The following is a 26,356-nucleotide window of genomic DNA, read 5'->3' as shown; positions in this document are numbered from 1 at the left end:
ATAACGAGGAGCCAATGGATGTGGTATATCTGGATTTCCAGAAAGCTTTTGACAAGGTGCCACACAAGGTTGCTGCATAAACTAAAGATGCATGGCAGTGAGGGTAAAGTGGTAGCATGGGTAGAGGATTGGTTAACTAACAGAAAGCAGAGAGTGGGGATAAATGGGTGTTTCTCTGGTTGGCAACCTGTAACTAGTGGTGTCCCTCAAGGATCAGTGTTGGGCCCGCAGTTGTTCACAATTTACATAGACGATTTGGAGTTGGGGACCAAGTGCAATGTGTCAAAGTTTGCAGACGACACTAAGATGAGTGGTAAAGCAAAAAGTGCAGAGGATACCGGAAGTCTGCAGAAGGATTTGGATAGGTTAGGTGAATGGGCTAGGGTCTGGCAGATGGAATTCAATGTTGCCAAGTGTGAGGCTATCCATTTTGGGAGGAATAACAGCAGAATGGATTATTATCATAGAATTTACAGTGCAGGAGGAGGCCATTCGGCTCATCGAGTCTGCACCGGCTCTTGGAACGAGCACCCTACCCAAGCCCACGCCTCCACCCTATTCCCATAACCCAGTAACCCCACCCAGCACTAAGGGCAATTTTGGACACTAAGGGCAATTTAGCATGGCCAATCCACCTAACCTGCACATCTTTGGACTGTGGGAGGAAACCGGAGCACCCGGAGGAAACCCACGCACACACGGGGAGAACGTGCAGACTCCGCACAGACAGTGACCCAAGTCGGGAATCGAACCTGGGACCCTGGAGCTGTGAAGCAATCGTGCTAACCACTGTGCTACCGTGCTGCCCGGTATCTAAACGGTAAGATGTTAAAACATGCTGCTGTGCAGAGGGACCTGGGTGTGCTGGTGCATAAGTCGCAAAAAGTTGGTGTGCAGGTGCAACAGGTGATTAAGAAGGCTCATCGTGTTTTGTCTTTCATTGCTAGAGGGATGGAGTTCAAGACTAGAGAGGTTATGCTGCAATTGTATAGGGTGTTGGTGAGGCCGCATCTGGAATATTGTGTTCAGTTTTGGTCTCCTTACCTGAGAAAGGACATATTGGCACTGGAGGGAGTGCAGAGGAGATTTACTAGGTTGATCCCAGAGTTGAGGGGATTAGATTATGACGAGAGGTTGAGTAGACTGGGACTGTACTCATTGGAGTTTAGAAGGATGCGGGGGGATCTTATTGAAACATATAAAATTATGAAGGGAATAGATAGGATAGATGCGGGCAGGTTGTTTCCACTGGTCGGGGAAAGCAGAACTAGGGGGCATAGCCTCAAAATAAGGGGAAGTAGATTTAGGACGGAGTATAGGAGGAACTTCTTCACCCAAAGGGTTGTGAATCTCTGGAATTCCTTGCCCAGTGAAGCAGTTGAGGCTCCTTCTTTAAACGTTTTTAAGAAAAAGATGGATACCTTTCTAAAGAATGAAGGGATTTGGGGATGTGGTGTACGGGCCGGAGAGTGGAGCTGAGTCCACAAAGATCAGCCATGATCTCATTAAATGGTGGAGCAGGCTCGAGGGGCCAGATGGCCTACTCCTGTTCCTAGTTCTTATGTTCTTATGAAGGAGCCTGAGTTGCTGCAGTGCAACTTGTAGCGGTGCTCACTGCTGGAACTATGTGGCTGTGATGGCGGGAGTGAATATTTAAGGTGGTGGTAGGGGTACTTTGTGGACTGCTTTGTGCTAGATGGCATTGAATTCCATGAGTATTGTTGGAAGCAAGTAGAGCATATTGCATCTTGCTCATGACATATCCCTTTTGTTGGATAAGATTTAGGGAGTCGGGAGGTAAGTTACTCGCTACGGAATTCCATCTCTGGCCTGCTCTTATCGTCCCAATATTTAGCTGAAAATGAGGACCTTGAGGACCACTTGCAGTGATGTCCTGGGGCTGAGGTGATTGGAGTCATACCCAACCCAAAGGAAAGTTAAGAGGCCAACCAGTGGAGCGTTTTCCCTCTGATTCCCATTAACTTCATTTTTGCCAGAGCTTCTTGATGCCACACATGTTCAAATACTGTCTTGCTCAGTTGCTTTCACCTTGCTTATGGAGTTCTGCTCTTTTGTCCATGTTTGGATTGAGGTTCTAATGAAATGTGGAGCCGAGTGGTCCAAGCAGAATCGAAACAAGAGTATCACTGAGCAGGTTGTAGTTGATTAAGTGCCACTTAATAGCACTGTTGATTACGCCTCCCATTACTTTTCTGATGACTTCAGTGTAGACCAATGCGTATGATAATTTGCTGATTTGGAATTGCTTTATGTGGACAAGGTGTATCTGGGCAATTTCCACACTGTCTGGTAATTGCCAGTGTTGTAGCTGTACTGTAGCGGCACACCTGGGCTTTCCTATAATTGAGAATGAGCATGTTTTGTGGACCCTCCTCCAGTTAGTTGTTCGATTGTCCACCGCCACTTATGACTGGATGTGGCAGGATTTTGGAGCTTTCATCTGGTCCATTAGTTGTGAAAGTGCTTAGCGAAGCAGCATGCTATAGAGAGAGCTATTGAGCATAGATGTGGCCCACTGTTTTTGCTTCACCTGGTTGGCACTTCATTTTTAGGTATGCCTAGTACTGCACCTGACATGTTTTCCTATTCTCCTCATTGAACCATGGTTGGTCCCCTGAGTTGATGGTGATGATAGAGTTTGGGATATCCTGGTCCATGAGACTACAGTTTTGGTTGAGTACAATTTTGCTACATCGGATGGCCCAAACCACCTATTAGATACCCAGTTTTGAACTGCTAGATCTGTTCTGAATCTGCCCCATTTAACAGGTGGCCGTGTCACATAACACAGTGGGAATCATAATTCTGAAGACCGTACTCTAGTCCCTCACCCAGAGTTCATTCTTTGCTCTCCCTAACCTCTATTTTCGAAGCCATGTTTGACATGGAGACACCATGACCCACCAGCCGAGGGAGGGTATTGGTGGTAATCAACAGGAGCCCATGTTTTACCGGATGCATTGAGAATTAACGTGGTCCAGTTTCAATGTTGAAAGCTCCCAGGGTCAGTCCCTCCTGACTCTATATATCACCATTTCTAGTGGGTCTGTCCAGACAGTGGGACACAGGACATTACCAGGGATGATGAAGGAATCTGGGACATTGGCAGTAAGGTATGTTTTCAGAGCGTATGACTGCCTGGTTATTGTTTGACTCGTGTGTGGGACAGCTCTTCAAATTTTGGGGTAAGCCCCCAGAAATTACCGAGAAGTACTTTGCAAGGTCAACGCTGCTTTTGTCATTTGCAGAGCTTCATGTTGGGTTGTCTGTCCGTTTTTTTAATTCTTCAACATTTCTGTAGTTATTTGATCTAACTGAACTCTCATCCGAAATGGCCCAGCAAGCTACACAGTCAACCACATTGCTGTGGGTTTGGAGTTACCTGTAGACCAGACTGGATAATGACGGCAGATTTCCTTCCTTGTCGGATATTCATGAACCAGGTGGAGTTTTGCAACAATCCAGTAGTTTCATGAGTTAATTGAGTTTGTTTCCCCAGCTGCCTTAGTATTTGAACTTGTGTTTCCGGAGCATTCGTTCAGACCTCTGGATTGCTCTTCCAGTAACATTATCACTATACCACCATTCCCATCAGTATTGTCATTGGCATTGTTTATCATTTAGAAACTTTTTTAGACCTTAATTATTTTTGCATGTAATTTCAAGTTTAGTTTCTTAATGGGGGTGGGGGGTCCACCAGAAATAACCAGAGAATATGTAGAAGAAAAATACAACTTTTACTCTCAAATTAACTGTTTACTTTCGGGAAGAAATGCCATAGTTTCGGAGTTTATTTGCCTGGAATCATAAGATCCCACTGTCCTCTGAACTGTCATTCGCTATGTGAAGCATTTTGAATGTATGAAAAGACATTTAATACTATTTAAAAACGCTCATATCCCAAAATATGTTCAACTGCATAGAGACTGTCGCGCAACCTATCATCCACAGTGGAGAGAAGTGAAGGGGTAGCGATGAGGGTGTTAATTATCTGGAGTAGTTTTCGAGAACCACTTCCATCTTATGGCAACATTAAATGTTACTTCAATGTTCGCATTTGTGTTAAGGACGTTTTTTAAAAAAACTTGCTTCAATTGGGATAGAAAGCCGCTAATTGGTATTTATTGTTGGTTTGAGAATTCTTGCTCATTACCAGTAATAGGTTTCACCTCAAATAGAGCAACAATGCTAATTATGTTCAATTATCTAACTGAATTTTATACCATTAAATCTCTTTGGAGCCCTTGGAAATTTGATAACCGTGAGAGTGGGGCCTCCGAAACGAAAATTTGAGATTTTCTGCCTTCGGTTGCAATTTACAACTCGTATTCAACTTTGCTATCTTTATCAAACAGCACACTTCTGGAATGGAAGTTATCTGTCAAGACTTTGAGCATTCTTTGTTTACAATACAGTATTTAATGATGAAATCGTGAAACGGGCTGATTTAGCACAGGGCTAAATCGCTGGCTTTGAAAGCAGACCAAGGCAGGCCAGCAGCACTGTTCAATTCCCGTACCAGCCTCCCCGAACAGGCGCCGGAATGTGGCGACTAGGGGCTTTTCACAGTAACTTCATTTGAAGCCTACTTGTGACGATAAGCGATTTTCATTTTCAAAAGGAGGAAGATGCTGTAATGTTTGATTTAAAAAGGGTGCAATGAATACTATTTGACTGATTATAGTGTCATGCAAACCGTTGTCAACATTATCAGATGTACAAGTTGAGCCTTGGTTGATGGTTTCAAGTTTTTGACCCAACCGGGAATGATTATTTGAGAGCTCCAGTTGATTAATGTTTTTATGCTTTAACGTTTTTTGCAGCATTCATTAACCAATGGCATCAAGAATCCAAGGACAAAGTCATGATGTTGTTGCTGACTCACCTCCCATTACTGAAGCCAGGAAATATTGATGCAAAAATGGAATACATGAAACTTTTACCCAAAATCTTGGCTCATTCAATTGAGAACAATCAGCATATTGAGGAGAGCAGACAGCTCTTATCCTACGCTTTGATCCATCCAGCCACCTCGCTGGAGGACAGAAACGCACTTGCCATGTGGCTCAACCATTTAGAGGATCGCACCTCTAATTATGGAAACCAGAGCAGAGGACGTCCAGATTCAATGGATTATGGGCAAACTCTTTATTATCACCAAAGACAGAACTCTGATGACAAGCTCAATGGTTGGCAGAGTCTACGTGATTCTGGGATCTGTGTGTCTGCTTCTAACTGGCCAGATAAGAACCAGGCTTGTGAGAATGGGCATTTGCCACTTTATTCTTCGACATCTGTACCTACAACAATCAACACTATTGGGACTAGCACAACCACAAGTGAGTATAAAATACAGTTGATTTTATACTTTGAGATTTAATATTTTCTAAGCTTTGGGAAAATGTTCATATATTCTAGAGATTTGCAAAGCCAAAGTTTAGTTTTAAATAAATTCATCTGTTGCCAAGGGAAAATGGTTATACTTCAGATATTTCTGCTCTACTTTCTAAAATTCTTGTAGTAATTTCACAACTTAACCCATAAAAGATAACTTTCAGAACAGCAAACTAAAGCTGCTTTAAATTTCAGTTTATGAATTGCACAAAAGTACCATAACATTTGTTTGATTTTTAAACTCTCACTGCTGCATTTAGATTTTCTTACTTGAATTCTTGCTTTCTATGTTCCTAAGGCAACTTCATTGACGGGACATATATGTCTGACATTTTTCTGCCAAGAAAAAGTTGAAAAGCTTGAATAAAAGATAGTAATGCATCAGGGTATGACTTGGAATTGCAGAGATCTCACATTTACACAAAATTAGATTTCTACAGTTTGCAAGACACCTGTTTCCACAAAATAGTGCAATCTTGCATTGGATGACCTTTGTAACAATGTGCCATGGTTAATTCAGAATCTGGTGCAAGGATTTATTAGATCCAAATTTTCTGTTGTCTTATCCAAAGCTTAACAAGAGAGGTATGACTGTAAGTACCATACTTGCTGGGAAATCACTAAATATCCAGGCAATGCAAAGGTTATGTTAACGCAAAATAGCAGTTCAATTGTATTACAAATATAGTGTTGATTGTAAGTGGTTTACAACAGCTTTGCACCAGTGCTTGACTTGAGAGTGTAAAGCGGGCATGAAGACCTAAACTGATTCCCAAATTCCCAACAGCCTTGCTCCCCAAAGTGTTTTAGAATCTGGCTATAGAATCCCCACAGTGCAGAAGGAGGCCATTCGGCCCATCGAGTCTGCGCCAACCGTCCGAAATAGCACCCTGCCAAGGCCCAATTCCCCACCCTATCCCCATAATTCCACCTAACCTTTGGACACTTTAGTATGGCCAATCTACCTAACGTGCACATCTTTGGACTGTGGGAGGAAACCGGAGAACCCGGAGGTAACCCACGCTGACACTGGGAGAACGTGCAGACTCCACACAGACAGTCACCCGAGGTCAGAATTGAACCCAGGTCCCTGGCGCTGTGAGGCAGCAGTACTAACGCTGTGCAACCATGCTGCCCATTTTGTTTTGCTCCACTTTGTTCTGGTGTCACTGACATCCTGCGAGCCATATTTATACTATAACTGTCGTCTTGGTGTGAAACTAATCGTTTTGAAGTAAAACTGCATTAATATTACTGTTGTAGTGTATGTGTACCCTTAGGTTGTGACGTTTGCTGTTTAGATTTTGATTTGTAGGCAAATTAAGTCCGCAACATGAGAGTCCAGGTCTTTGCCACCATGAGAGAAATGAGAGGGCAAATGGTAACCCTTGCCGCAGCAGTTTTAAATCTTGCTGAGATCTATGGAACAGGCTCTCTGAACCAATGGTGATGTTATCACCAATAATCCTTAAAAAGAGACATTGATGCAAAGGATCGAGATTTCAGGTTTTAAGACTTTTACCATAAATGAAAATCAACTGAGACTAAACTATTAATTGCCTACTACAGAAAAAGGATTCCCTATTGACTGCCTAACATGTGTTTATACATGAGACTGCACTTTCAGCAGAAATGTAGCCTTGTGTATAAAATCCCAAGCTCCTCCTGACTTCAACAGGATCTCTTCCCTACCCACCAGGGTGAATCTTCCATTGTCTCTTAAGAAAGTCCCTTCATTCAACCTACTGAGCATAATCAAGTTGTTTTCTAGTAGCAGGGTATCTCTGGCAATGTCTTGGTCTTTAACTCTCCTCAAGCCTTGTTTCTTCAAGCTGGGAACCTATCCTCACCAGCACTCTGCTTGCTCCTTATCTTCTGCTTGGCATAGCAGCACTTGCTTTTGGTCTTCTTTCCCTAAACACTAGGTCTGACTGCTTCTGAGAGGCTGTAAGAACAGCTGCCTTCTCCTTTGTGTCAAGGAGTTAAAATTTGTACCTTATTTTTCATAGGTTTTGACCTGGCTCTCTGTCACCATGGCAGCCAGGTCAGATGGACTTGTCTCCAGGCAGATTTCATTGGATGTCACATCCACCTGTTAATTAGCAACTTTGCTTTCATTGTGTCTCACGACATGGAGTTTTGTAAACTGTGAGGAGTTTAGTAATGGACTTCAAGAGGACATAGACAGGTGGAATGGGTGGACAGGTGACAAATTAAATTTAATACAAAGAAGTGTGAAGTGATAAATTTTGGCAGGAAGAATGAGACGAGGCAATATAAAATAAAGATGCAATCCTAAAGGGGGCTGCAAGAACAGAGAAACATTGGGGTAAATGTGTGTAAATTCATTCAAGATGTTAGAGAAGATTGAGAAAGGGATTGAAAAAAGGCATGTCGCATCCTTTGCTTTATAAATCGAGACATAGAGAACAAAACAAAGTTACGATGATCATTTTAAACCACTGGATTGGCCTCAGTGGGAGTAATTTGTCCAATTATGGGCATAGTGCTTCAGGAAGGGTGGGAAGGCCGTGTAATATTTTCTGTACCCTCTCCAAGAATCCTTCCAAGCTTAAGATACATCAGTTACGCTGATAGATTGGAGAATCTGGGGTTGTTCTCCTTGGGGGAAGAAGAGGTTTGAGAGGAGATTTGGTAGTGTCACGACACCCTGGGCACAGTCAATTCCAGCCCCACTTGACGAAGAGTCACAACATAGGTGGAAAAAGATTTTATTTAAAATACCCAAGGGACTTGGGTGGCCACAATAAACTAGTTACAAAGTTTGTAACTTTAAAACCTAAGTAACCTTTTATGTACAGTATTATAATTAAACTGACAGAAAATATAACACTGTCTAAATACCCCTTTCCCAACCACCTTTCCTAATTTCCCCCACTCTATCTAATGTACATGCACGCACACAACTACACACACAAACAACACAGAGCTGAAAGGTTTTCTTTTCATAGAATAGAATTTACAGTGCAGAAGGAGGCCATTCGGCCCATCGAGTCTGCACCGGCTCTTGGAAAGAGCACCCTACCCAAGGTCAACACCGCCACCCTATCCCCATAACCCAGTAACCCCTCCCAACACTAAGGGCAATTTTGGACACTAAGGGCAATTTATCATGGCCAATCCAGCTAACCTGCACATCTTTGGACTGTGGGAGGAAACCGGAGCACCCGGAGGAAACCCATGCAGACACTGGGAGGATGTGCAGACTCCGCACAGACAGTGACCCAAGCCGGAATCGAACCTGGGACCCTGGAGCTGTGAAGCAATTGTGCTATCCACAAGGCTACCGTGCTGCCCGTGTTGGAGAGGGAAAGAAAATATTTATAAAAATAAAAGGATAAAGATCTTTGCTGCACTGGGATGACTTAGTCGATTTCTTTCTGAAGTTTAGACTTTTGTTTTGGTACTTCTTCCTTCTAGGCTTGATGGTTTTCTCTGGCAGGATTGTCTACCTTCTCTGCAGACTCCATAATTTCACGTTTACAGCAAAGATGTGCCAGGCACACTCTGGTTTTAGAACCACAGAGTTCTTTCACTTCAGCAGCGAGAGAGAGAGACCATTTTTTTCACTTCCATGTTTAAACACTTATGCCTAGTTCTGTCAGAAAGCATTATGTAGGAACCAATCACTGACTGTTGCCAGGCAGAACACTGTTCCTGGCCATCCCACCAGTTGCCAGTTAACCAATCGAACCAACTTTCTCCAAAACCTGTTCCTAAGATTTGCCTGGTGCCGAAGAGTCTGGTCTCTCTTCTCAGTCTCTCTTCTCCGAAAGCAAAACCTGGGAACACAGTGCCCTGGCAAACAGCTTTTTCAATTCAATCTTCTGCTTAAAGGCGCACCCCAATTATGAGTCCAGGGACCATAAATAATAAGATAAAATAAATGGAAACAAAGGAAATAACAGGAAGGACTGTTACAAAGCGATGCTCAAAATCATGAGGGGTCTAGACAGTAGGGAAACTTCCCATTCCCAGAAGGTTTGAAAACCAGAGGACACCAATTTTAGGATAATTGGTAAAAGCTTCTATGCAGTGTGTTTAGTATCTGGGAAGTACTGCTTGTGTGTGAGACACAGATGCTTGTGTGTGATAGACGCAGATTCAATTGTATCTTTCAAAAGGAAATTTGATAAGCGCACAAATTTGCAGGACTTCTCTGAAAGGGAAGCAGAGTGGGAATAACTGGGTTGCCCAGATCTGGCACAAACTTGATGGGCTGAAGAATAAGCTTTTCATTCACTGGTAGAATCATTGGTTACACAGCCAGGGTGGTAGAAGGTGTACTAGATGGATCTTTGTCACCTTTCTATAGCAATTTCTATGCTCTGCTTAATAAAATAGCCAATGTCAACATTACCAATAGAATATGATCAAGCTATTCTACAGTCATTAAATTCTAATAACTGATGATAACCTGATCAGAGTTAGACACATGTGTAGAATAAATTCAATGATAGAGCTGCTGTGTATTTCACTGACCGAACATTCCACTATCATGATTTTACTCACTGTTCCAAATACATCTCGATTAGCTTCATCCTACCCACCTTCAAATGATTCTTCAAAACCTACGGGCTTGATCTAACGGCCTTGTCAGACGCAAATCACATAATGGCCGCTAAATAATGAGTGGCCAAACCACAAATTCCCACTAGCCATGCTTGACACCAGTTTCAAAAATAGAGACAGGATGGGGGGGATGCTAACCGTTAGGGACTTGTACGTGAGAGACAGACTAGTGACACCGAGTGAACTGATGCAAGACCTGGAACTACCGACCGGACAGGAACTTGGGCACCTTCAGGTAAAGCACTTTCTCTGCAAGGAGATGGTAGGATACCCCAAGGCCCCGAGAATCACATTATTAGAGGACCTGATAAACACTGACAGTAAGGAAGGGGAAAACTGAGGGAAAATCTACAGACAGCTGCTGGACAGGGCAAGACTACCACAAGACGAAGCCAGACAAAAGTGGGAGACGAAGTGGGCTGGGGACTCTGGAGCGAAGCACTGAGCTGGGCCAATTCCTCCACCTCCTGCGCAAGGCTCCGCCTCATGCAGTTCAAAGTGGTGCACAGAGCACACCTAACCAGAACCCGAATGAACTGGTTCTTCCCAGAGGTGGAGGATAAATGTGAACTGTGCCAGGGAGCCCAACCAACCACACCCACATGTTCTGGTCTTGCTCCAGACTTCTGGGGTTCTGGACAGCCTTCTTTGAGGCAGTACCCAAGGTTGTGGAGATGAGGGTGAAGCTGTGCCTGAGTGGCAATCTTCGGGGTATCCGAACAGCCAGAGCTACACGTGGGAAAGAGGGCCGACGCGCTTGCTTTCGCTTCCCTAATCTCACGCCGGAGAATCCTGCTAGGCTGGCGATCAGCAGCAGCACCACCCACAGCTCCAGACTGGCTGGCAGACCTGGTGGAATTTCTCCATCTGGTGAAGATCAAGTACACCATTGGAGGGTCGGAAGAAGGCTTCCTCAGAGCACGCGGGCAATTCGTTGGCCTGTTTCAAGGCCAACTGCGAAGAGGGAAAGAGTGAGAGATGGGGGAGAGCGGACAGAAATACACAACAATAAGAGGTACGAAAGGGAGAGGGGAGGGAGGAAATGAGGAGGAAACTCATGGGAACCACAGGAAGAAGCATGGAGGAGGGAGCCAGGAAGCCCCGCCCCCCCCAACCCGCAAGACCTGCAACAAAAAACACAAGAGAGGGGGAAAGGGGAGAACAGGAGCTCGAGGACAGAACACCCAGAGTGGAAGAGGGGGATGCCAAGGAGGGGCCAGGGGGTGGGGGGAAAGGATATATAAAGAAAGATTGTCTGTACATAAGAACTGTATAAACTGAATATCAGACGCAAAGTTTCACAATGTAAAATTGAAAATGCCAATAAAAATACTTTATAAAAAAAAAATTTTTAAATAAAAAAATTTGATTCTTGGTTTTCCAATTTAAAAGAATTATGGTGGTGTTTCTATGGGTTGTGGAAAATCAGAATAAGTACAAATTCTAAAAGTAATATTGTGAAGCAGTTAAAATAGTTTTATATAGTCTTTTGTACAATTGTCATCACATTGGTCAGCTGCATTTAATTTGCTGATTATCTAAAGATTTAGGAACTGTTAGTTTGAAGCAGTGCCTAACTACTATGATGACAGACATGGCATATTTAGTGCCATTGGCGCAGGCATTTGCAATTGAAAAACAAATAGATATCTCTACAACATTATCTCCATTAACTCAGCCAAATAATTCCCATTTGGTGGCGAGCAGCTTTAACATGACAAATACATCTTTACAGTTACTTGTCAGAATAGCTCAGCATTTGATTTGATTTCTTTTTCATGATTTGCTTCGCTTCATCTGGGAAGTGTGGGAAGTGTTTATAAAATGTATCTTGTGAAAAGTATTGTGATTGTGTTTCTAATAAACAGCACTGTTTTTAATATACACAGCACACTATGTTCATGGTTTGAAAATTATTGTACATTGTCTTTTATTGAGGAACACATGATGCGTTATTATCTTAACCTAATTAATTTGAGTGGTCTTACTCATTTGACTTCTTTGTCGTTTTGGTGCATCAAGAGATAGTGATTTGCCATCTCCATTCAAAAACTTTTCAAACTTGCCTACTGCAACTCGGATGCCCCATTTCTACAAGCTTAATTCTGTCATTTGGTCTTGTTTTAAGCAAATTGTAATAGAGTAAAAAATCACTAAATCAACCAAAGAACGCATCACAAATAGGAAGAAAAATTACCAGTGAAGAACTAAAAATCTAAGTGGAAAACCCCAAATTGTCATCTTGTGGAAAGAGTGCCAGGAACCGAGGAAATACTCCAATGTGGCCTTGCATGCTGGTTTCCCATAAAACTGAAGGCACTGGGTCTAGGATTTGTAGCATAACACAAAGTGACTACATTTATAAAATAGTTGTTTTAGTGTTGAAGTCATCAACCGCCTTTTCTGTCAATGGCTTCCAAAGTCAGGGTTTAGTTTCAAGGAGCTTTTCCAAGCTAAGGCTCAGTCAGGAAACATTAGTAGAACTCAGTTCTCAGAATAGTGGCAGTAAATAGCCAAGGCAACAATTGTTAGTGAGTTCTGTCAATACTGCTTTGATATTTTTGATGGAACAAATTTGTTGAGTATGAACTCCAATCCGGTCTAAAACATTAACATTACCAGGATGGGGTGTTAGACGTTTAGCTGCTGTTGTATAAAGAGTCAGAGGTTCTGTTGCTTTCCACAAACACCTTTAATTTACTTCACAGACTTTGAACAAAACTCTAACATCACATCACGTGACACACAGGCCACCGAAAGCACCTTTTATATAATCAGTGTCAATTATTGGATACTTAACATAAAGGAGACAACTAATTGGAATGTCTCTTAACCCATTACTTAACAGTCTCCCCTTCCTTGGAGAAAAAAAATTAGGTGAAAACAAAATTACAAAACTCAAACACACGCAATTCCCCCCCCTTTTTTTTTTTTTCATTTTTGGAAGCAAAACAACAGTCACAGAAACAATATCCAAAAGTTTCTGTGAGCTAGCCCCTCTTTTTGTAAAACAGTCTGACAATTGATAGCAACTGTCAACCCATTTAATTGTTGCTATATCCCCTCTGTCCAACATCTGCTTCATACTTGCGATGTCTATCCTTAACCTTTTTTCATTGACACTTTTTGTAGAGTTCACATTACCCCACAGGGATTTATTGTCAATGTGACATTCAATAGGTATATTACCCTAATCCCCAAATTTCTGTCAATATCTGAGAAATATATAAGGCCATATCCACCGCCTCTACAAGGCTTAACGTCTCAGCAGCCAAAGTGCTTTTGACCACTCTCCTTATTTTCTTTGTTTCCCACACAAGAGGGCAACATTTACCATTGTTGCCCAAAAGGAAAATTATAAAACCTCCTGCGCTTGAAACCCCATCACAAACATTTGCATAGGACGCATCACTATAAACTGAGTTTCAAGTGCCTATGGTCACCTAAAACCAGGAACCTCAAAACACACTCCTGCATTTTTAGTTTGACCAACGCTTTATTTGCTCTTATTATGTCTTCCACTTTGGGATCATTCATTTTTGTACTCCACTCTAAGACATCAAAACTCACGTCCGGTCTAGTCTGTCTACCTAACCAGTTGCCCAATTAAACTTTGCAGTTGCTCTTTTTCCATTTTGAAAACATTGCGTCTTTTTGTGAAACCCGGCCACGACTAATTGCTATTGGGCTGATGCTTTCCAAATAAGATTGCTGACGTAAGGTTGCCCTTAACGTAGTCTGTCCAATTTCCAGTCCAATATATTTAAATGCACCGGAAGCCTGACTTCCAACCCTGAATTCTTTCCTCAAACCAGAGATTACAATAGCTTCAAAATCACTAGTCCCATCCCACAAAAAATCATCGACATGCATCATAAAGCTGCCAGAAAGATTTCCTGGCAGCTTGCAACTGGCAACAGCCTAACTTTAACAAAACTGACCTTACTGAAAAGTACCAGATTGCAGACGCATCATTCAATCTATATACACATTTGTTCAACTTCCAGAGTACCCCTTCTGTGTTAGCTGCCTCTTTCGGAGGACGGAGAAAAATGTCTCTCTGGAGCTGATGCACCTGCAAAAAGACAGCTTTTATATCTATAAATTTGCATTCCCATGCCTTTGTGGCTAATAGAGCCAAGAAGATCCTTAAAATAATCTTTCCTGCCGTAGGTGAATCTACCCTTAAATCCTGATCTTCTAAGTTGTTTCTTCAAATCCCCTTGCCACAAGCCTGGCCTTTGCCTTCTAAGTTCCATCCAGAAGCACCTTTTCCGTGCAAATCCATCTGTGGGATAGAGCTCTTTGTCCTCTATCCGGTACTTCTGTGTCTACCCCAAATTCACTCCAACTATGCAGTTCTTGCTGTTTGGCATCTTTGATAACTTTTTCGTCTAATTTATTGGAAGCCACCAAAATCTCTCGTGCATGTGGGCTTCTACTCCTATTAGTATTTGTAGTCTTACTCGTGTTCCGAGATCTTGGTAAACTACGTCCCCTCTCCCGCCTGGTATCTCGTTCTGTACTGCTACTGCTTGATCTTTCCCTTCTGCTGTGGGATGTCCTTTCAATAGTTCTCTACCTTTTCCTGCGGACCTGTTCACTATCCGATGTACTATCCGAACTGGCACTGTGTTTCTGTGCCCTCCATTTTTGAACTTCGTTTTCCCAATCCATTGTCTTGACTCCCTGCCCTGAATGCTGTACATTCAACCAATGTTTATACTTTCCAGTGGCCTTCCCTGCTCTACTAATAACAGTTGCATCCTTCCATTGACTAGACCCTTCAGGCAAGTGTGTCACTTTTGTACCAACTTTTGGCAGTTGTCTTTTCGAAAAATTGGTCTGTTCTAATTCATCAGAAGTGTTGTGTTCCTCTACGGAAACCCTGTCTATATCAGTTAACAGGTCCTCATAGTTCTGTAACACATGCATACCAGATGACTGATTCCTCGTCATGTCTGTCTGCTCTGTCTAAATTTGTAATCTGTACCCATTATCCTTGATGGATGTACCCTAACAGTTTGATTGCCATGTTGCAAAATAATTGTTTTGCCATCTATGCCGATGATCTATGCATATGAGTAAAATAAGGGCCCATGGTATTCGAGGCAAGGTACTAACATGGATTGACGATTGGCTGTCAGGCAGAAGGCAGAGAGTTGGGATAAAAGGTTATTTTTTGGAATGGCAACCGGTGACGAGTGGTGTCCCGCAGGGTTCAGTGTTGGGGCCACAGCTGTTCTCTTTATATATTAACGATCTAGATGACGGGACTGGGAGCATTCTGGCTAAGTTTGCCGATGATACAAAGATAGATGGAGGGGCAGGTAGTATTGAGGAGGTGGGGAGGCTGCAGAAAGATTTAGACAGTTTAGGAGAGTGGTCCAAGAAATGGCTGATGAAATTCAACGTGGGCAAGTGCGAGGTCTTGCACTTTGGAAAAAAGAATAGAGGCATGGACTATTTTCTAAACGGTGGCAAAATTCATAATGCTGAAGTGCAAAGGGACTTGGGAGTCCTAGTCCAGGATTCTCTAAAGGTAAACTTGCAGGTTGAGTCCGTAATTAAGAAAGCAAATGCAATGTTGTAATTTATCTCCAGAGGCTTGGAATAGAAAAGCAGGGATGTACTTCTGAAGCTTTATAAAGCACTAGTTAGGCCACATTTAGAATACTGTGAGCAATTTTGGGCCCCACACCTCAGGAAGGATATACTAGCATTGGAGCGGGTCCAGCGGAAATTCACACGGATGATCCCAGGAATGGTAGGCCTAACATACGATGAACGTCTGAGGATCCTGGGATTATATTCATTGGAGTTTAGGAGGTTGAGGGGAGATCTAATAGAAACTTACAAGATAATGAATGGCTTAGATAGGGTGGACGTAGGGAAGTTGTTTCCATTAGCAGGGGAGACTAGGACCCGGAGGCACAGCCTTAGAATAAAAGGGAGTCACTTTAGAACAGAGATGAGGAGAAATTTCTTCAGCCAGAGAGTGGTGGGTCTGTGGAATTCATTGCCACAGAGGGCGGTGGAGGCCGGGACGTTGAGTGTCTTTAAGACAGAAGTTGATAAATTCTTGATTTCTCGAGGAATTAAGGGCTATGGAGTGAACGGGGGTAAATGGAGTTGAAATCAGCCATGATTGAATGGTGGAGTGGACTCGATGGGCCGAATGCCTTACTTCCGCTCCTATGTCTTATGATCTTCCCTGGGCCTTTCCATTCATTAGAATTGTCTCTCATAGTATACTATGCCTCCTTGCTGAAAAACGGCATCTGATGGCTGTACATAATGCCTTAAAGCTCTGCAAATTCTTTCAGAGACTTCTGCTACCAAAAAAGCTTTTCTACTGCTATGTAATGCATTTAAATGCTCAGCAAAAGCAGAGCTAATTGTAGTCCCTTCCCAAGCTGGAGGTTGGTCATCGAAGATGGACAGAATTTTAGGATTTCTACCAAACACTAATTGATAGGGACTATAGCCCCCAACCATCTGCAATGAATTCTTTGCATGTACCGCCCTTGCTAAAGCTGAATTTAACTTGCAGATTTGTCTATCTGCCAACATTTTCCGGAGCATGTCATCTATTACCGCATGGTTTCTTTCACACACACACAATTACTAAATGGGCTTTCCGCAGCCGTATTCATAACTATGATATTCACATTTTCTCACACATCCCTAAACTCCTCATTAGCAAATTCTCCCCCATTGTCCGTAAGGAATTTTGCCAGTGGACCCATTCCTGTCCCTATCCATTTTTCCACTATTTGATCCAGAATTACTCTTTTCTTTATGGGAGCGGTGTTTTCAGAACCCCAAAATGTATCGTGGAGTTCAACCAACCTCCCCCTTTTATGGATTGTTGCTTTTGAAGCATGCGGCTTGTTCCCCAGGTGTGATATTACAATTATGGACACGTGGTTTTTAACACAAAACAATGTTTATTCTATGAACTCAACTTAACCTTTTAAATAAACATTGGATCCCTTAACACCCCTTATTTCAGAGACAACCCCGAAAATAATAACGCTAAATAATCCCTCAATGTTCCTTCAAACATCCAAAAGGCTTCAAACCTTCAAAACAGTAACACACCAGGTCACAGTTAATATATATTTTCTGTTTTATGGCAGAGATATATCAGCTTGGATGACTTCAGCTCAAGCACCTTGCTTTTCTTCCTGCAGCTCTCTGGAAACACACACACCCAAGCTGCTTTTTCAAACTAAAACCAAAAGCAGAACTGAGCTCAGCTCAGCTCCCCCCACCCTCTGACATCACTTCAGTAATATGAGCAGCTTCATTTATTTAAGGTACATTTCTTCAACATCCAATTCTTAAAGGCACTCTCGCATGACATTTCGTACAATCGTGATTGACTAAATCTGGTTGCTAAATCTACAAAATGCAAAATAAATACATTATTAGCTTTGACCCAGCTCTTAAGGCCCATGGCTACAATGTCATTAAAATCCTTGGCCAAAGGTAGGGTTACTATCGGTCGTGCTGGTGTCCTTCTGTACTTCCACAGCGATCACTAACCTGTTCTATCAGTTTAGTATTGTCTTCATCCCTTATCCCTGCATCCTTTAATAAATTTTTCAGCCTCCGAGGAGACTGATGCGCAAATTGCCTATGCAGTTTTAATACAACGAGCTTTTTATCAGCTAAAGTCCCATTTTCAACTGCCATTAACACATCCTTAACAACTGTACTTGAAATATTATTTGTCAATAATGGAATACAATAGTGTCCTGACTGTGTAAATTGTAAGTCCACAGTCTTTCCAAAAACTGTTGCCTTATCCTGTTCCATATCCAGTTTCATGTGTGCTTTCTTCATCGGCAGTCTGCTCAGAAGCAAAGGTAGCTCACTTGATACAACATCCGTGCTAATGAAATGATTCACCCTGGCAATATTGCAAGGGATCACCACTCTTTTCAGCAACTTCAGAGTATTACCATCCCCAAACCTGAAACTTGTGGAACTTTCAAATTCCTTAACCTTGTTACGATTTTCAGCATTCAAGGAGTCCAGGTAACATTTTAACCAATCAATTCCACACACAGTAGATGTGCATCCACTGTCCAATACAGCACAATTGAAGGATTCTGCAACCAACGCCCTCATTACCGGTGTAAAACTACTTGTTAATAGGACAATGCCTTCTTTCTGGTTACTATCTTTTTCCTCTTCCGACTCTTCCGTGTCATGTGTCGCTTCAAACACTATTATAACGTGTTGGGCAGTTGAAAGCATAATGGTATTGAGAGTCACATCGAAAACATAGGTTTATCATACCCTGGGCATTTCTGGAGTTCATCTTCCTATTGTAGGTTCTAACTGGGTTTCTGTCTTCATACTTTCCGGTCCCGATCTCCCTCTATAGTCTTGGAACCTGTTTGTAGCTGTGCAATTTCGCCATCCTGTTAGTAGTGTGTCTTCCATATTGTGCTTTATTGCAGACTGACCTATGTGGGTCATCAGAGCCATCGGAATCGAATGTTTCCCCAGAAACGTTTTTAAAGCTTCTGTCATCTGATCGAATAAGGTAACCTTATCTGCAAACTGAACTCCTGTCAAAACCAGGAGACTATCCATGTTGCTCACTCTAGCACAGTCAAGTAATTTAAAGACCAACACAGACTGTGGAAATTCCAGGTTGTGTTTCTGCAGCCTTTTATCTCGTCTGCCAAATTCCATTTATATAGTCTTCCATGGAGAATTCCTCTACTTTCCGGAACCTATCAAAATCCGACCATGCTTCATACGCACTTAACAAGTCATCCGTTTTATAAATCTTATCCATATAACGTAATAGAATCTCCAGATCTTTGTCTGAGTCTAACTCTTCCAATTCCAGCTCAGAAAACACTTTGCTTTGGATTTTACTGTCTTTAGGTAAAGAAAGAGCCAATGCCATACCTTGTTTTCTCTTTCCCCAGGCAGTTACCGTAGTCCACACAACTACTGCACTTCTCCATTGATCGTACAATCCCCTTTCAGAAAATAAGGGGCGGTAGTCATATCCAGCCATCTTTATCCTAGGTTCAGCCATATATATGTTTTGTTTTGTATTTTCTTCTCGCTCACTCCTTGGTTTGGTCTGGAAAAGTTGTATCTTTCAACCCTTCACATTTGCACAGCAACCATTCTCTGCTACCATTTGTATAAAGAGTCAAAGGTTCTGCTACTTTCTACACACCTTAGACTTTGCACAAAACTCTAACATCACATCACCTGACACAAAGGCCACCTGAAGTCTCTTTACATATCAGTGTCAATTATTGGACACTTGACATAAATGAGACAACTAATTGCAATGTCTCTTAACCCATTACTTAACATGGGGCTCTCCATTCTCTACCTCTATCTTCCTCTGTTCTTCACGGCTCATGCATTCTTTAATTTCATAATCTCTCTGCCTGTCCCCCTCCCCCACTCGCATCTTCCCCACCCTGTGTCACCCCTATCTCTCTGGCATGTCTATTCTTGCCCTTGGTCCAACTGATGCGCAGTCAGTTGCACTGCCTAGTGCATATGTGCGCAATTGGTTGTGACCACTGGTGTCTTCGCTTTGATATGTCCTTTGTCTCACTGAAGAGAATTTGGTTGCAATAACAAGAACAATAAATACTGCAAATAATAAACAGGTCAAGTGGCATTTGTGGAGAGAGAAACAGAGTTAATTTTTCAGATCAATTACCTTTCATTGGATTTATCAGTTCTTTTATAATTTGTAGTGGCATTACCATTTGCCTTTGGGTAGCTGACACTGTCTTTAGAAGCTCAGATGTGTGGCAGGAACTCTTGGAAATCTCTTCTTTTTTTTTTGTTGCAGAGATCGCCCACACAGTAATTTCAAAACCACTGCCCTGTTCTTTTTGAATGCTTTTATGGGAAGAGGGGATTGGATGGAGAAGCAGAATCTGTTAACTGGGCATAAGAAAGTTTGTTGTTTCCTGAGTGAAAGTGTGGGGTCGGGAGAGCTTTGGTGAAGAACCTTTCCACTTATTTACTTTACTGAATATAGCTTTCAAGTTACTTTAAAATTTGTTTTTAATTTACATGTTTTTGCTTCATGCTGCATTGGTGGGACAGCCAACACTGTACAATGCAACAGATGCTCTATTTAAGTGCTGTGAGAACAGGTGGGGAGAATGGACTGCCAAATATTGAGATGTCATGAAATTATGTTGGTTGGTCCATCTTTCAATTTAAATATGAAAGTTAATTCAAATAATTACTGACGTTTGTAAATGATAATGGGCCCTTGATTCGGAAAGAAATTCCAACAATCCTTAAAATGAAGATTATTAAAGCCAACTAGATAGAAAAAACGCTTTCAGTTATACATATCTGAACTCTCAATTGGTAAATGTGTCATGAGGTTAGGATGAATATTCTGCATTTTTGCTGAGAGCCAAGTTTGCTATTTTAAGTGCATTGAAATGACTATGTATTTTTAAACTCTGCATTGGGGTGCTGTAGAGTAGTTTTTAATTTAATGACCTGGTTGCACGATACCGGCAGGGTAAATTATTTGGCCTTGATGAAATGTAACGTTGAGGCATCTTATGTCATTTTATGTTTGAGCATGGCCTGCACGGAAAAATACAGTAGAGTAAAATATAGGTTTTGTAGTCTGTAGTAATGTATTGCATGAGTTTGCAGAAAATTTGAATTGCGAATTTAATTGTGCACAGTAATGTTTCCTCCAGTATTATGATGTGAAATCTTTGCAACTGGCTTACGTTGTAGGGTAATTTGTCGGTGGGGAGCTTCACCCACCAAAGCCAATTGAAGAGTTCACTTCATGCAGTTTTACAACTGTTTAAAATGAAGGCCAGAAATTGTACACAATGTGTACACTAATTTATAACCCGTCCTCCCAGCCTGTAAGGCTCTAACCTCACTCAGAACACAGTCTAGGCATAACTATATCTGGAATAATACAGTTTTAAGTGAAGGCTCACTACTTTTTATATCCTTATTCCTCCTGTTTGACAGGTCATATTTAATATAGCTATGGATCTAATTTTTTTTGATGTGCAAAACATTTAACTGCGAGTGACAGGTTCCACTTGCATGTTTCCATTCGGCAGAAGAAGGATTGTGTAGTTTCTGGTTGTGGATGTCCATCTAAAGCTTATTTTTGGGAACAGTAATGTGTGAATGAATGTTGTCTTAATTGAACAGCAAAACCCTTAAATGAAAGCTAATAAAATATGCTACAATTCCCCTGCCACTCAGAAGTTAAGGAACAAAAACCAGAATCACAGAATTGTTACAGCACCGAAGGAGGCCATTTGTGTCTTTGCCTGCTCTCTCTAGCAAATAACTTCATGCCACTAGCCTGCCCTTTCCCCATAGCACTGCACAATTCTTCTTTTTCATATAACAATCCGATTCCCTCGTCAATGATTCGATTGAATCTGCCTCTACCACATATACACAGGTGGTGCATTCTAGATCCTATTCACTACGTAAAAAGGTTTTTCCTCCTGTCCTATTGCTTCTTTTGCTACTTGCCTGAAATCTTGACCCTCTTGTTCTTGATCTTTCTACCAATGGGAACAATTATTCTTTATCTCATCTGTCCAGGACCCTAAATATTCTGAAATAAACCCCCTCAAATCTGCTCCCAACCTATTCTTCTCCAAGGAAAACTGTCTCACCTTCATCAGTTTGAGTTCCTTTGCCCTGGGACCTTCCTCATAATTTTCTTCTGTGCGCTCTCGCTCTCTCTCTCTCGCTCTCTCTCTCTCTCTCTCTCTCTCTCTCTCTCTCTCTCTCTCTCTCTCTCTCTCTCTCTCTCTCTCTCTCTCTCTCTCTCTCTCTCTCTCTCTCTCTCTCTGGATATCCATTAGTCGCCACATTATGGCGTCTCTTCGGGTACACTGAGGAAGAATTCAGAATGTTCAATTCACCTCAAGCACGTCTTTCGGGACTTGTGGGAGGAAACCGGAGCACCCGGAGGAAACCCACGCAGACACGGGGAAAATAGGCAGACACCACACAGACAGTGACCGAAGCCTGGAATCGCTAGGGACTAGCATTGTGAAGCAACTGTGCTAACTACTGCGCTACTGTGCCACCTAGTAAGTGTTGTCTGCCACTTGTCTGCCCATTCCACCAACCTGTCTATATCCTTTTGAGGTTCTGCATTGTCCTCCTCACAGTTCACAATGTCAGGTTTCTTATCTGTAAATTTTGAAATTGTGCCCTGTTCACCAAGGTCGTGGTCATTAATACATATCAGAAAGTGCAAAGGTGCCATCACTGATCCCATGGAAACTCCAGTACAAAGCTTCCTCCAATTCGAAAAACATCCATTAACCAATACTGCCTCCAGTGCAGCCAATTTTATACCCAATTTGTTCAAGTCTTTTGTGCTCACCGTGTCAAATCAGCCAGGTTCTTGGTTGTAGTATCCACCTGACATCTGTCATGAGCACATTTTTAATATTTAATTTTTCATGCTAATCTTTATCTCTTTTGTGATCCAGGGAGCTCTTAATTTGTTTGTGCAGTCTTTCCCCTTTGTGAAAATATACCTTGTCTTGCCGAAGCCATCTCTTCTGTAAAGGCAGGCCATTGTTTAGATATTGTTCTATCAATCTGTCAACCTTTGATTCCACTTGGTCAGGGCCAGATCCATTCTCGCCCCATTGAAGTTGGCTTCCCCAGTTAATTATTCTTACTCTGGGTTGTTCTTTGTCCTTTTCCATAACCAACCTAAACATTATGATACAATGATCATTGTCCTCAGTGACACTTTGATCCACTTGGCCCATCTCATTCACAAGAATCTGGTCTAGCAGTGCCTCCTTTTTCATTGAACTTGAAGAATTTCTTGAACAGACTCTAGGAACTCTTGCCCGTCTGTACCTTTTACATTACAATGTCAGTCTATATTTGGATAATTAGAGTCTCCCATTACAATTACTCTATAATTCTTGCAATGTTTCTGTAATTTCCTTGCAAATTTCTTGCTCTTCAGCTTTCCCAGAGCTGGGTTTGAACCTGGGTCCTCAGTGTCGTGAGGCAGCAGTTCTAACCCCTGTGCCACTGTGCCGCCCTTCACCAATTTAATTGGCATACGCCTCATACTCACATCCATATACAGTAACTGTATTTATACATGCTTACATTCTTCCTTACACTGAGCCCATCTAATAACTTAGTCCACTTCCATCTAAAATGGAACGATTCCCTTCTAGCACTGCCTAACGTTCTAACTTTATGTAACTTATTCCCCTTTCCTACGTCGAAATGCTGTGTTTACCCGCTGTGAGTTTAGTTTAAATCCTCCACAACCATACTACTGACTCTCCCCATGGGGACGTTTATCCCAGTCCAGTTGTAATCCAACCTATCCATCTTGAATAGGTGCTTTCTACTCCAGAACTGGTCCAATGCCACAAGAATCCAAGGTTCTCCCAAGTGCACCATGTTTCAAGCCATGCATTGACCCTCACTATCTGCTTATTTCTGCTCTAGCAAGCACGTGGCACTTGGGAGTAATCCACAGATCACTACTGTTGTAACCCCAACGAGGATAACCGTTTTTTTGGATGGGCATCGGGAATACAAGATCAGGGATGTACTTCTAAAGCTGTATAAGGCTCTGGTCAGACCCCAGTTGGAGTATTGTGAGTAGCTTTGGGCCCAGTATCTAAGGAAAGATGTGCTGGCCTTTGAAAGGGTCCAGAGGAGGTTCACAAGAATGATCCCTGGATAGAAGAGCTTGTCGTATGAGGAACGGTTGAGAACTCTGGGTCTGTTTTCGTTGGAGTTTAGAACGATGAGGGGGGATCTTATTGAAACTTACAGGATTCTGCGAGGCCTTGATAGAGTGGACGTGGAGAGGATGTTTCCACTTGTAGGAAAAACTAGAACCAGAGGACACCATCTCAGACTAAAGGGATGATCTTTTAAAACAGCGATGAGGAATTTCTTCAGCCAGAGGGTGATGAATCTGTGGAACTCTTTGCCGCAGAAGGCTGTGCAGGCCAAATCACTGAGTGTCTTTAAGACCGAGATAGATAGGTTCTTGATTAATAAGGGGATTAGGGGTTATGGGGAGAAGGCAGGAGAATGGGGATGAGAAAAATATCAGCCACGATTGAATGGCGGAGTAGACTCGATGTGCCGAGTGGCCTAATTCTGCTCCTATGTCTTATGATCTTATGACGTGGGCAGGATAAAAGGAGTCGAGGCCTGTATCTAGTTGGATCCTGATGTTCAGCCGAGGTACTTTAGGGCGAGGTCTACCCACTACACATTGCTTGCAAAGGTTGACGTGGAGCTGCAGCACCTTAAGGACCCGGGGTTATTCACCCTGTACAATTTGTAGAGTGGGCTACACCTGTGGTGGCGGCAATGAAGCCTGACAAATCTGTCCTGTGTGGGGATTACAAGCTCACGGTAAACAAAGCTTCACACCTGGACCACTACCTGATGCCCGGCATGGAGGATTGTACGCAGAGGGTGTTTTTCAACCTATCTACAGGTGGAACTAGAGCCAATGACCAGAAAATTTCCAACTTAAGCACCCATAAACAATTATTTGAATACACCCGCCTCCCATTTGAGGTCTCACCTGCCCCGGTGTAATGGAAGGTATCCTGCGGGCCTGCTGAAGGTGGCCGTCTATCTAGATGGTGTACACTCAGTGCAGGATCAGGTTTGGGCCATAAGGGGCCTGAACCCCAAAGAACACCACTGAACCCCAGTCATTCCTAGGCCTGGTAAATTATTACGGAAAATTCATCGCCAACCTAGCCACCTTATTGGCTTCACTCCACATACTGTTGAAAAAGGACCAGAAGCGGTTATGGGTGCTGAGCAAGACAAAGCATTCACCGGGTTAAAAGAGCATCTGCTGTCTACACAACTCCTCACCATGATGCAGCTCAGCCGCTAATCTTAAAATGCGATGCCTCCAGCTATGCCATTAGGCCGGTTTTGACACACTCGATGTGCCGAGTGGCCTAATTCTGTTTTTGGTCATAACCTCCACAAGGACTACAGAGAAACCATTGTCAATCTCCCCGTGGGGCTCTTAGGTACGAGCTTCTCAGGTAGTGGGGTGGAGGCCACCCAGCTGGAGCTCATTAGACCTATAGATAAAGCCGGCCATTGGTTGCCCCTACAGGAATTGGAATGGGAGAGACTAACTGCCATGGGGAGGGTTTAACTAATGTGGCAGGGGGATGGGAACCGATGCAGGAAGTCGGAGGGAAGTAGAATGGGGACAGAAACAAAAGGCAGTAAGCGGGAAAGTGTAAGGCAGAGAAGCCATAGTCAAAAATCATAAAGGGCCACAGTACAGGGTGAGGCGAGCTCAGTGAATAGGCCCAGTAATACTAAAAGGAATAAAACAGGAAGTGAAAACATAAATGGAAAGCGCAGCAGCAGGTTATTACATGAAGATATGGGTTCAACGATAAGGAAAATTAGGAGAAAAGTTAAAAGGAAAAATAACTTTGGAGAGGTTACTGATAGAAGTGTTAAGATTCAAAATGGAGATATAAAAGCCAACATAAGTGTACTTTACCTGAATGCTCGTAGTATTCGGAATAAGGTAAATGAGTTGATGGCGCAAATCATCGTGAATGACTATGATTTAGTGGCCATTACTGAAACATGGTTAAAGGATGGTCACGGCTGGGAGTTAAATATCCAAGGGAGTCAAACTATTCGGAAGGACAGAGTGGATGGGAAGGGAGGTGGTGTAGCTCTGTTATTTAATGACATCCGGGCAGTAGTGAGGGATGATATCGATGCTATGGAGGATAAGGTTGAATCCATTTGGGTGGAAATCGAGAATAGAGTAAGGTGAAAAAATCACTGATAGGAGTAAGGTCACCAAATAGTAACATTACGGTGGGGCAGACAATAAACAAAGAAATAACTGATGCATTTAGAAATGGTACAGCAGTTATCATGGGGGATATTAATCTATATGTCGATTGGTTTAGCCAGGTTGGTCAAGGCAGCCTTGAGAGTTCATAGAATGTATCCGTGATAGTTTCCGAGAACCGTATGGAATGGAACCTACGAGGGAACAAATGATCCTAGATCTGGTCCTGTGTAATGAGACAGGATTGATTAATGATCTCATAGTTGGAGATCTTCTCGGATGGAGTGATCACAATCTGGTGGAATTTAAAATACTGTTGGGAGGGTGAGGAGGTAAAATCAAACACTAGTGTTTTGTGCTTAAACAAAGGAGATTACAATGGGATGAGAGGAGAGCTGGCTGAGGTAGACTGGGAACAAAGACTTTATGGTGGAACAGTGGAGAACCTTCCAAGCGATTTTTCACAGTGCT

The 26,356-nt window shown here is 42.5% G+C and overlaps 1 protein-coding gene across 5 annotated transcripts in view; it reads left to right on the top strand.

Moving 5' to 3' along the window:
* The window catches only part of samd4a (sterile alpha motif domain containing 4A), a 273,565-nt gene that overhangs the window by 79,365 nt on the left and 167,844 nt on the right, over nucleotides 1-26,356 (top strand). For all 5 annotated transcript variants that reach the window (XM_072489709.1, XM_072489710.1, XM_072489706.1 and 2 more), the window contains exon 3: nucleotides 4,845-5,360. In XM_072489709.1, coding sequence (XP_072345810.1) covers nucleotides 4,886-5,360 — 475 coding nt within the window. In that variant the 5' untranslated portion in view covers nucleotides 4,845-4,885. The remainder of the gene's footprint in view (nucleotides 1-4,844; nucleotides 5,361-26,356) is intronic.

The sequence above is a fragment of the Scyliorhinus torazame genome, chromosome 2 (genome assembly GCF_047496885.1).
Source record: "Scyliorhinus torazame isolate Kashiwa2021f chromosome 2, sScyTor2.1, whole genome shotgun sequence".
NCBI lineage: Eukaryota > Metazoa > Chordata > Chondrichthyes > Carcharhiniformes > Scyliorhinidae > Scyliorhinus > Scyliorhinus torazame.
Note: the sequence above shows the minus strand (reverse complement) of the source record. Positions and strands in the feature narration are given on the sequence as shown.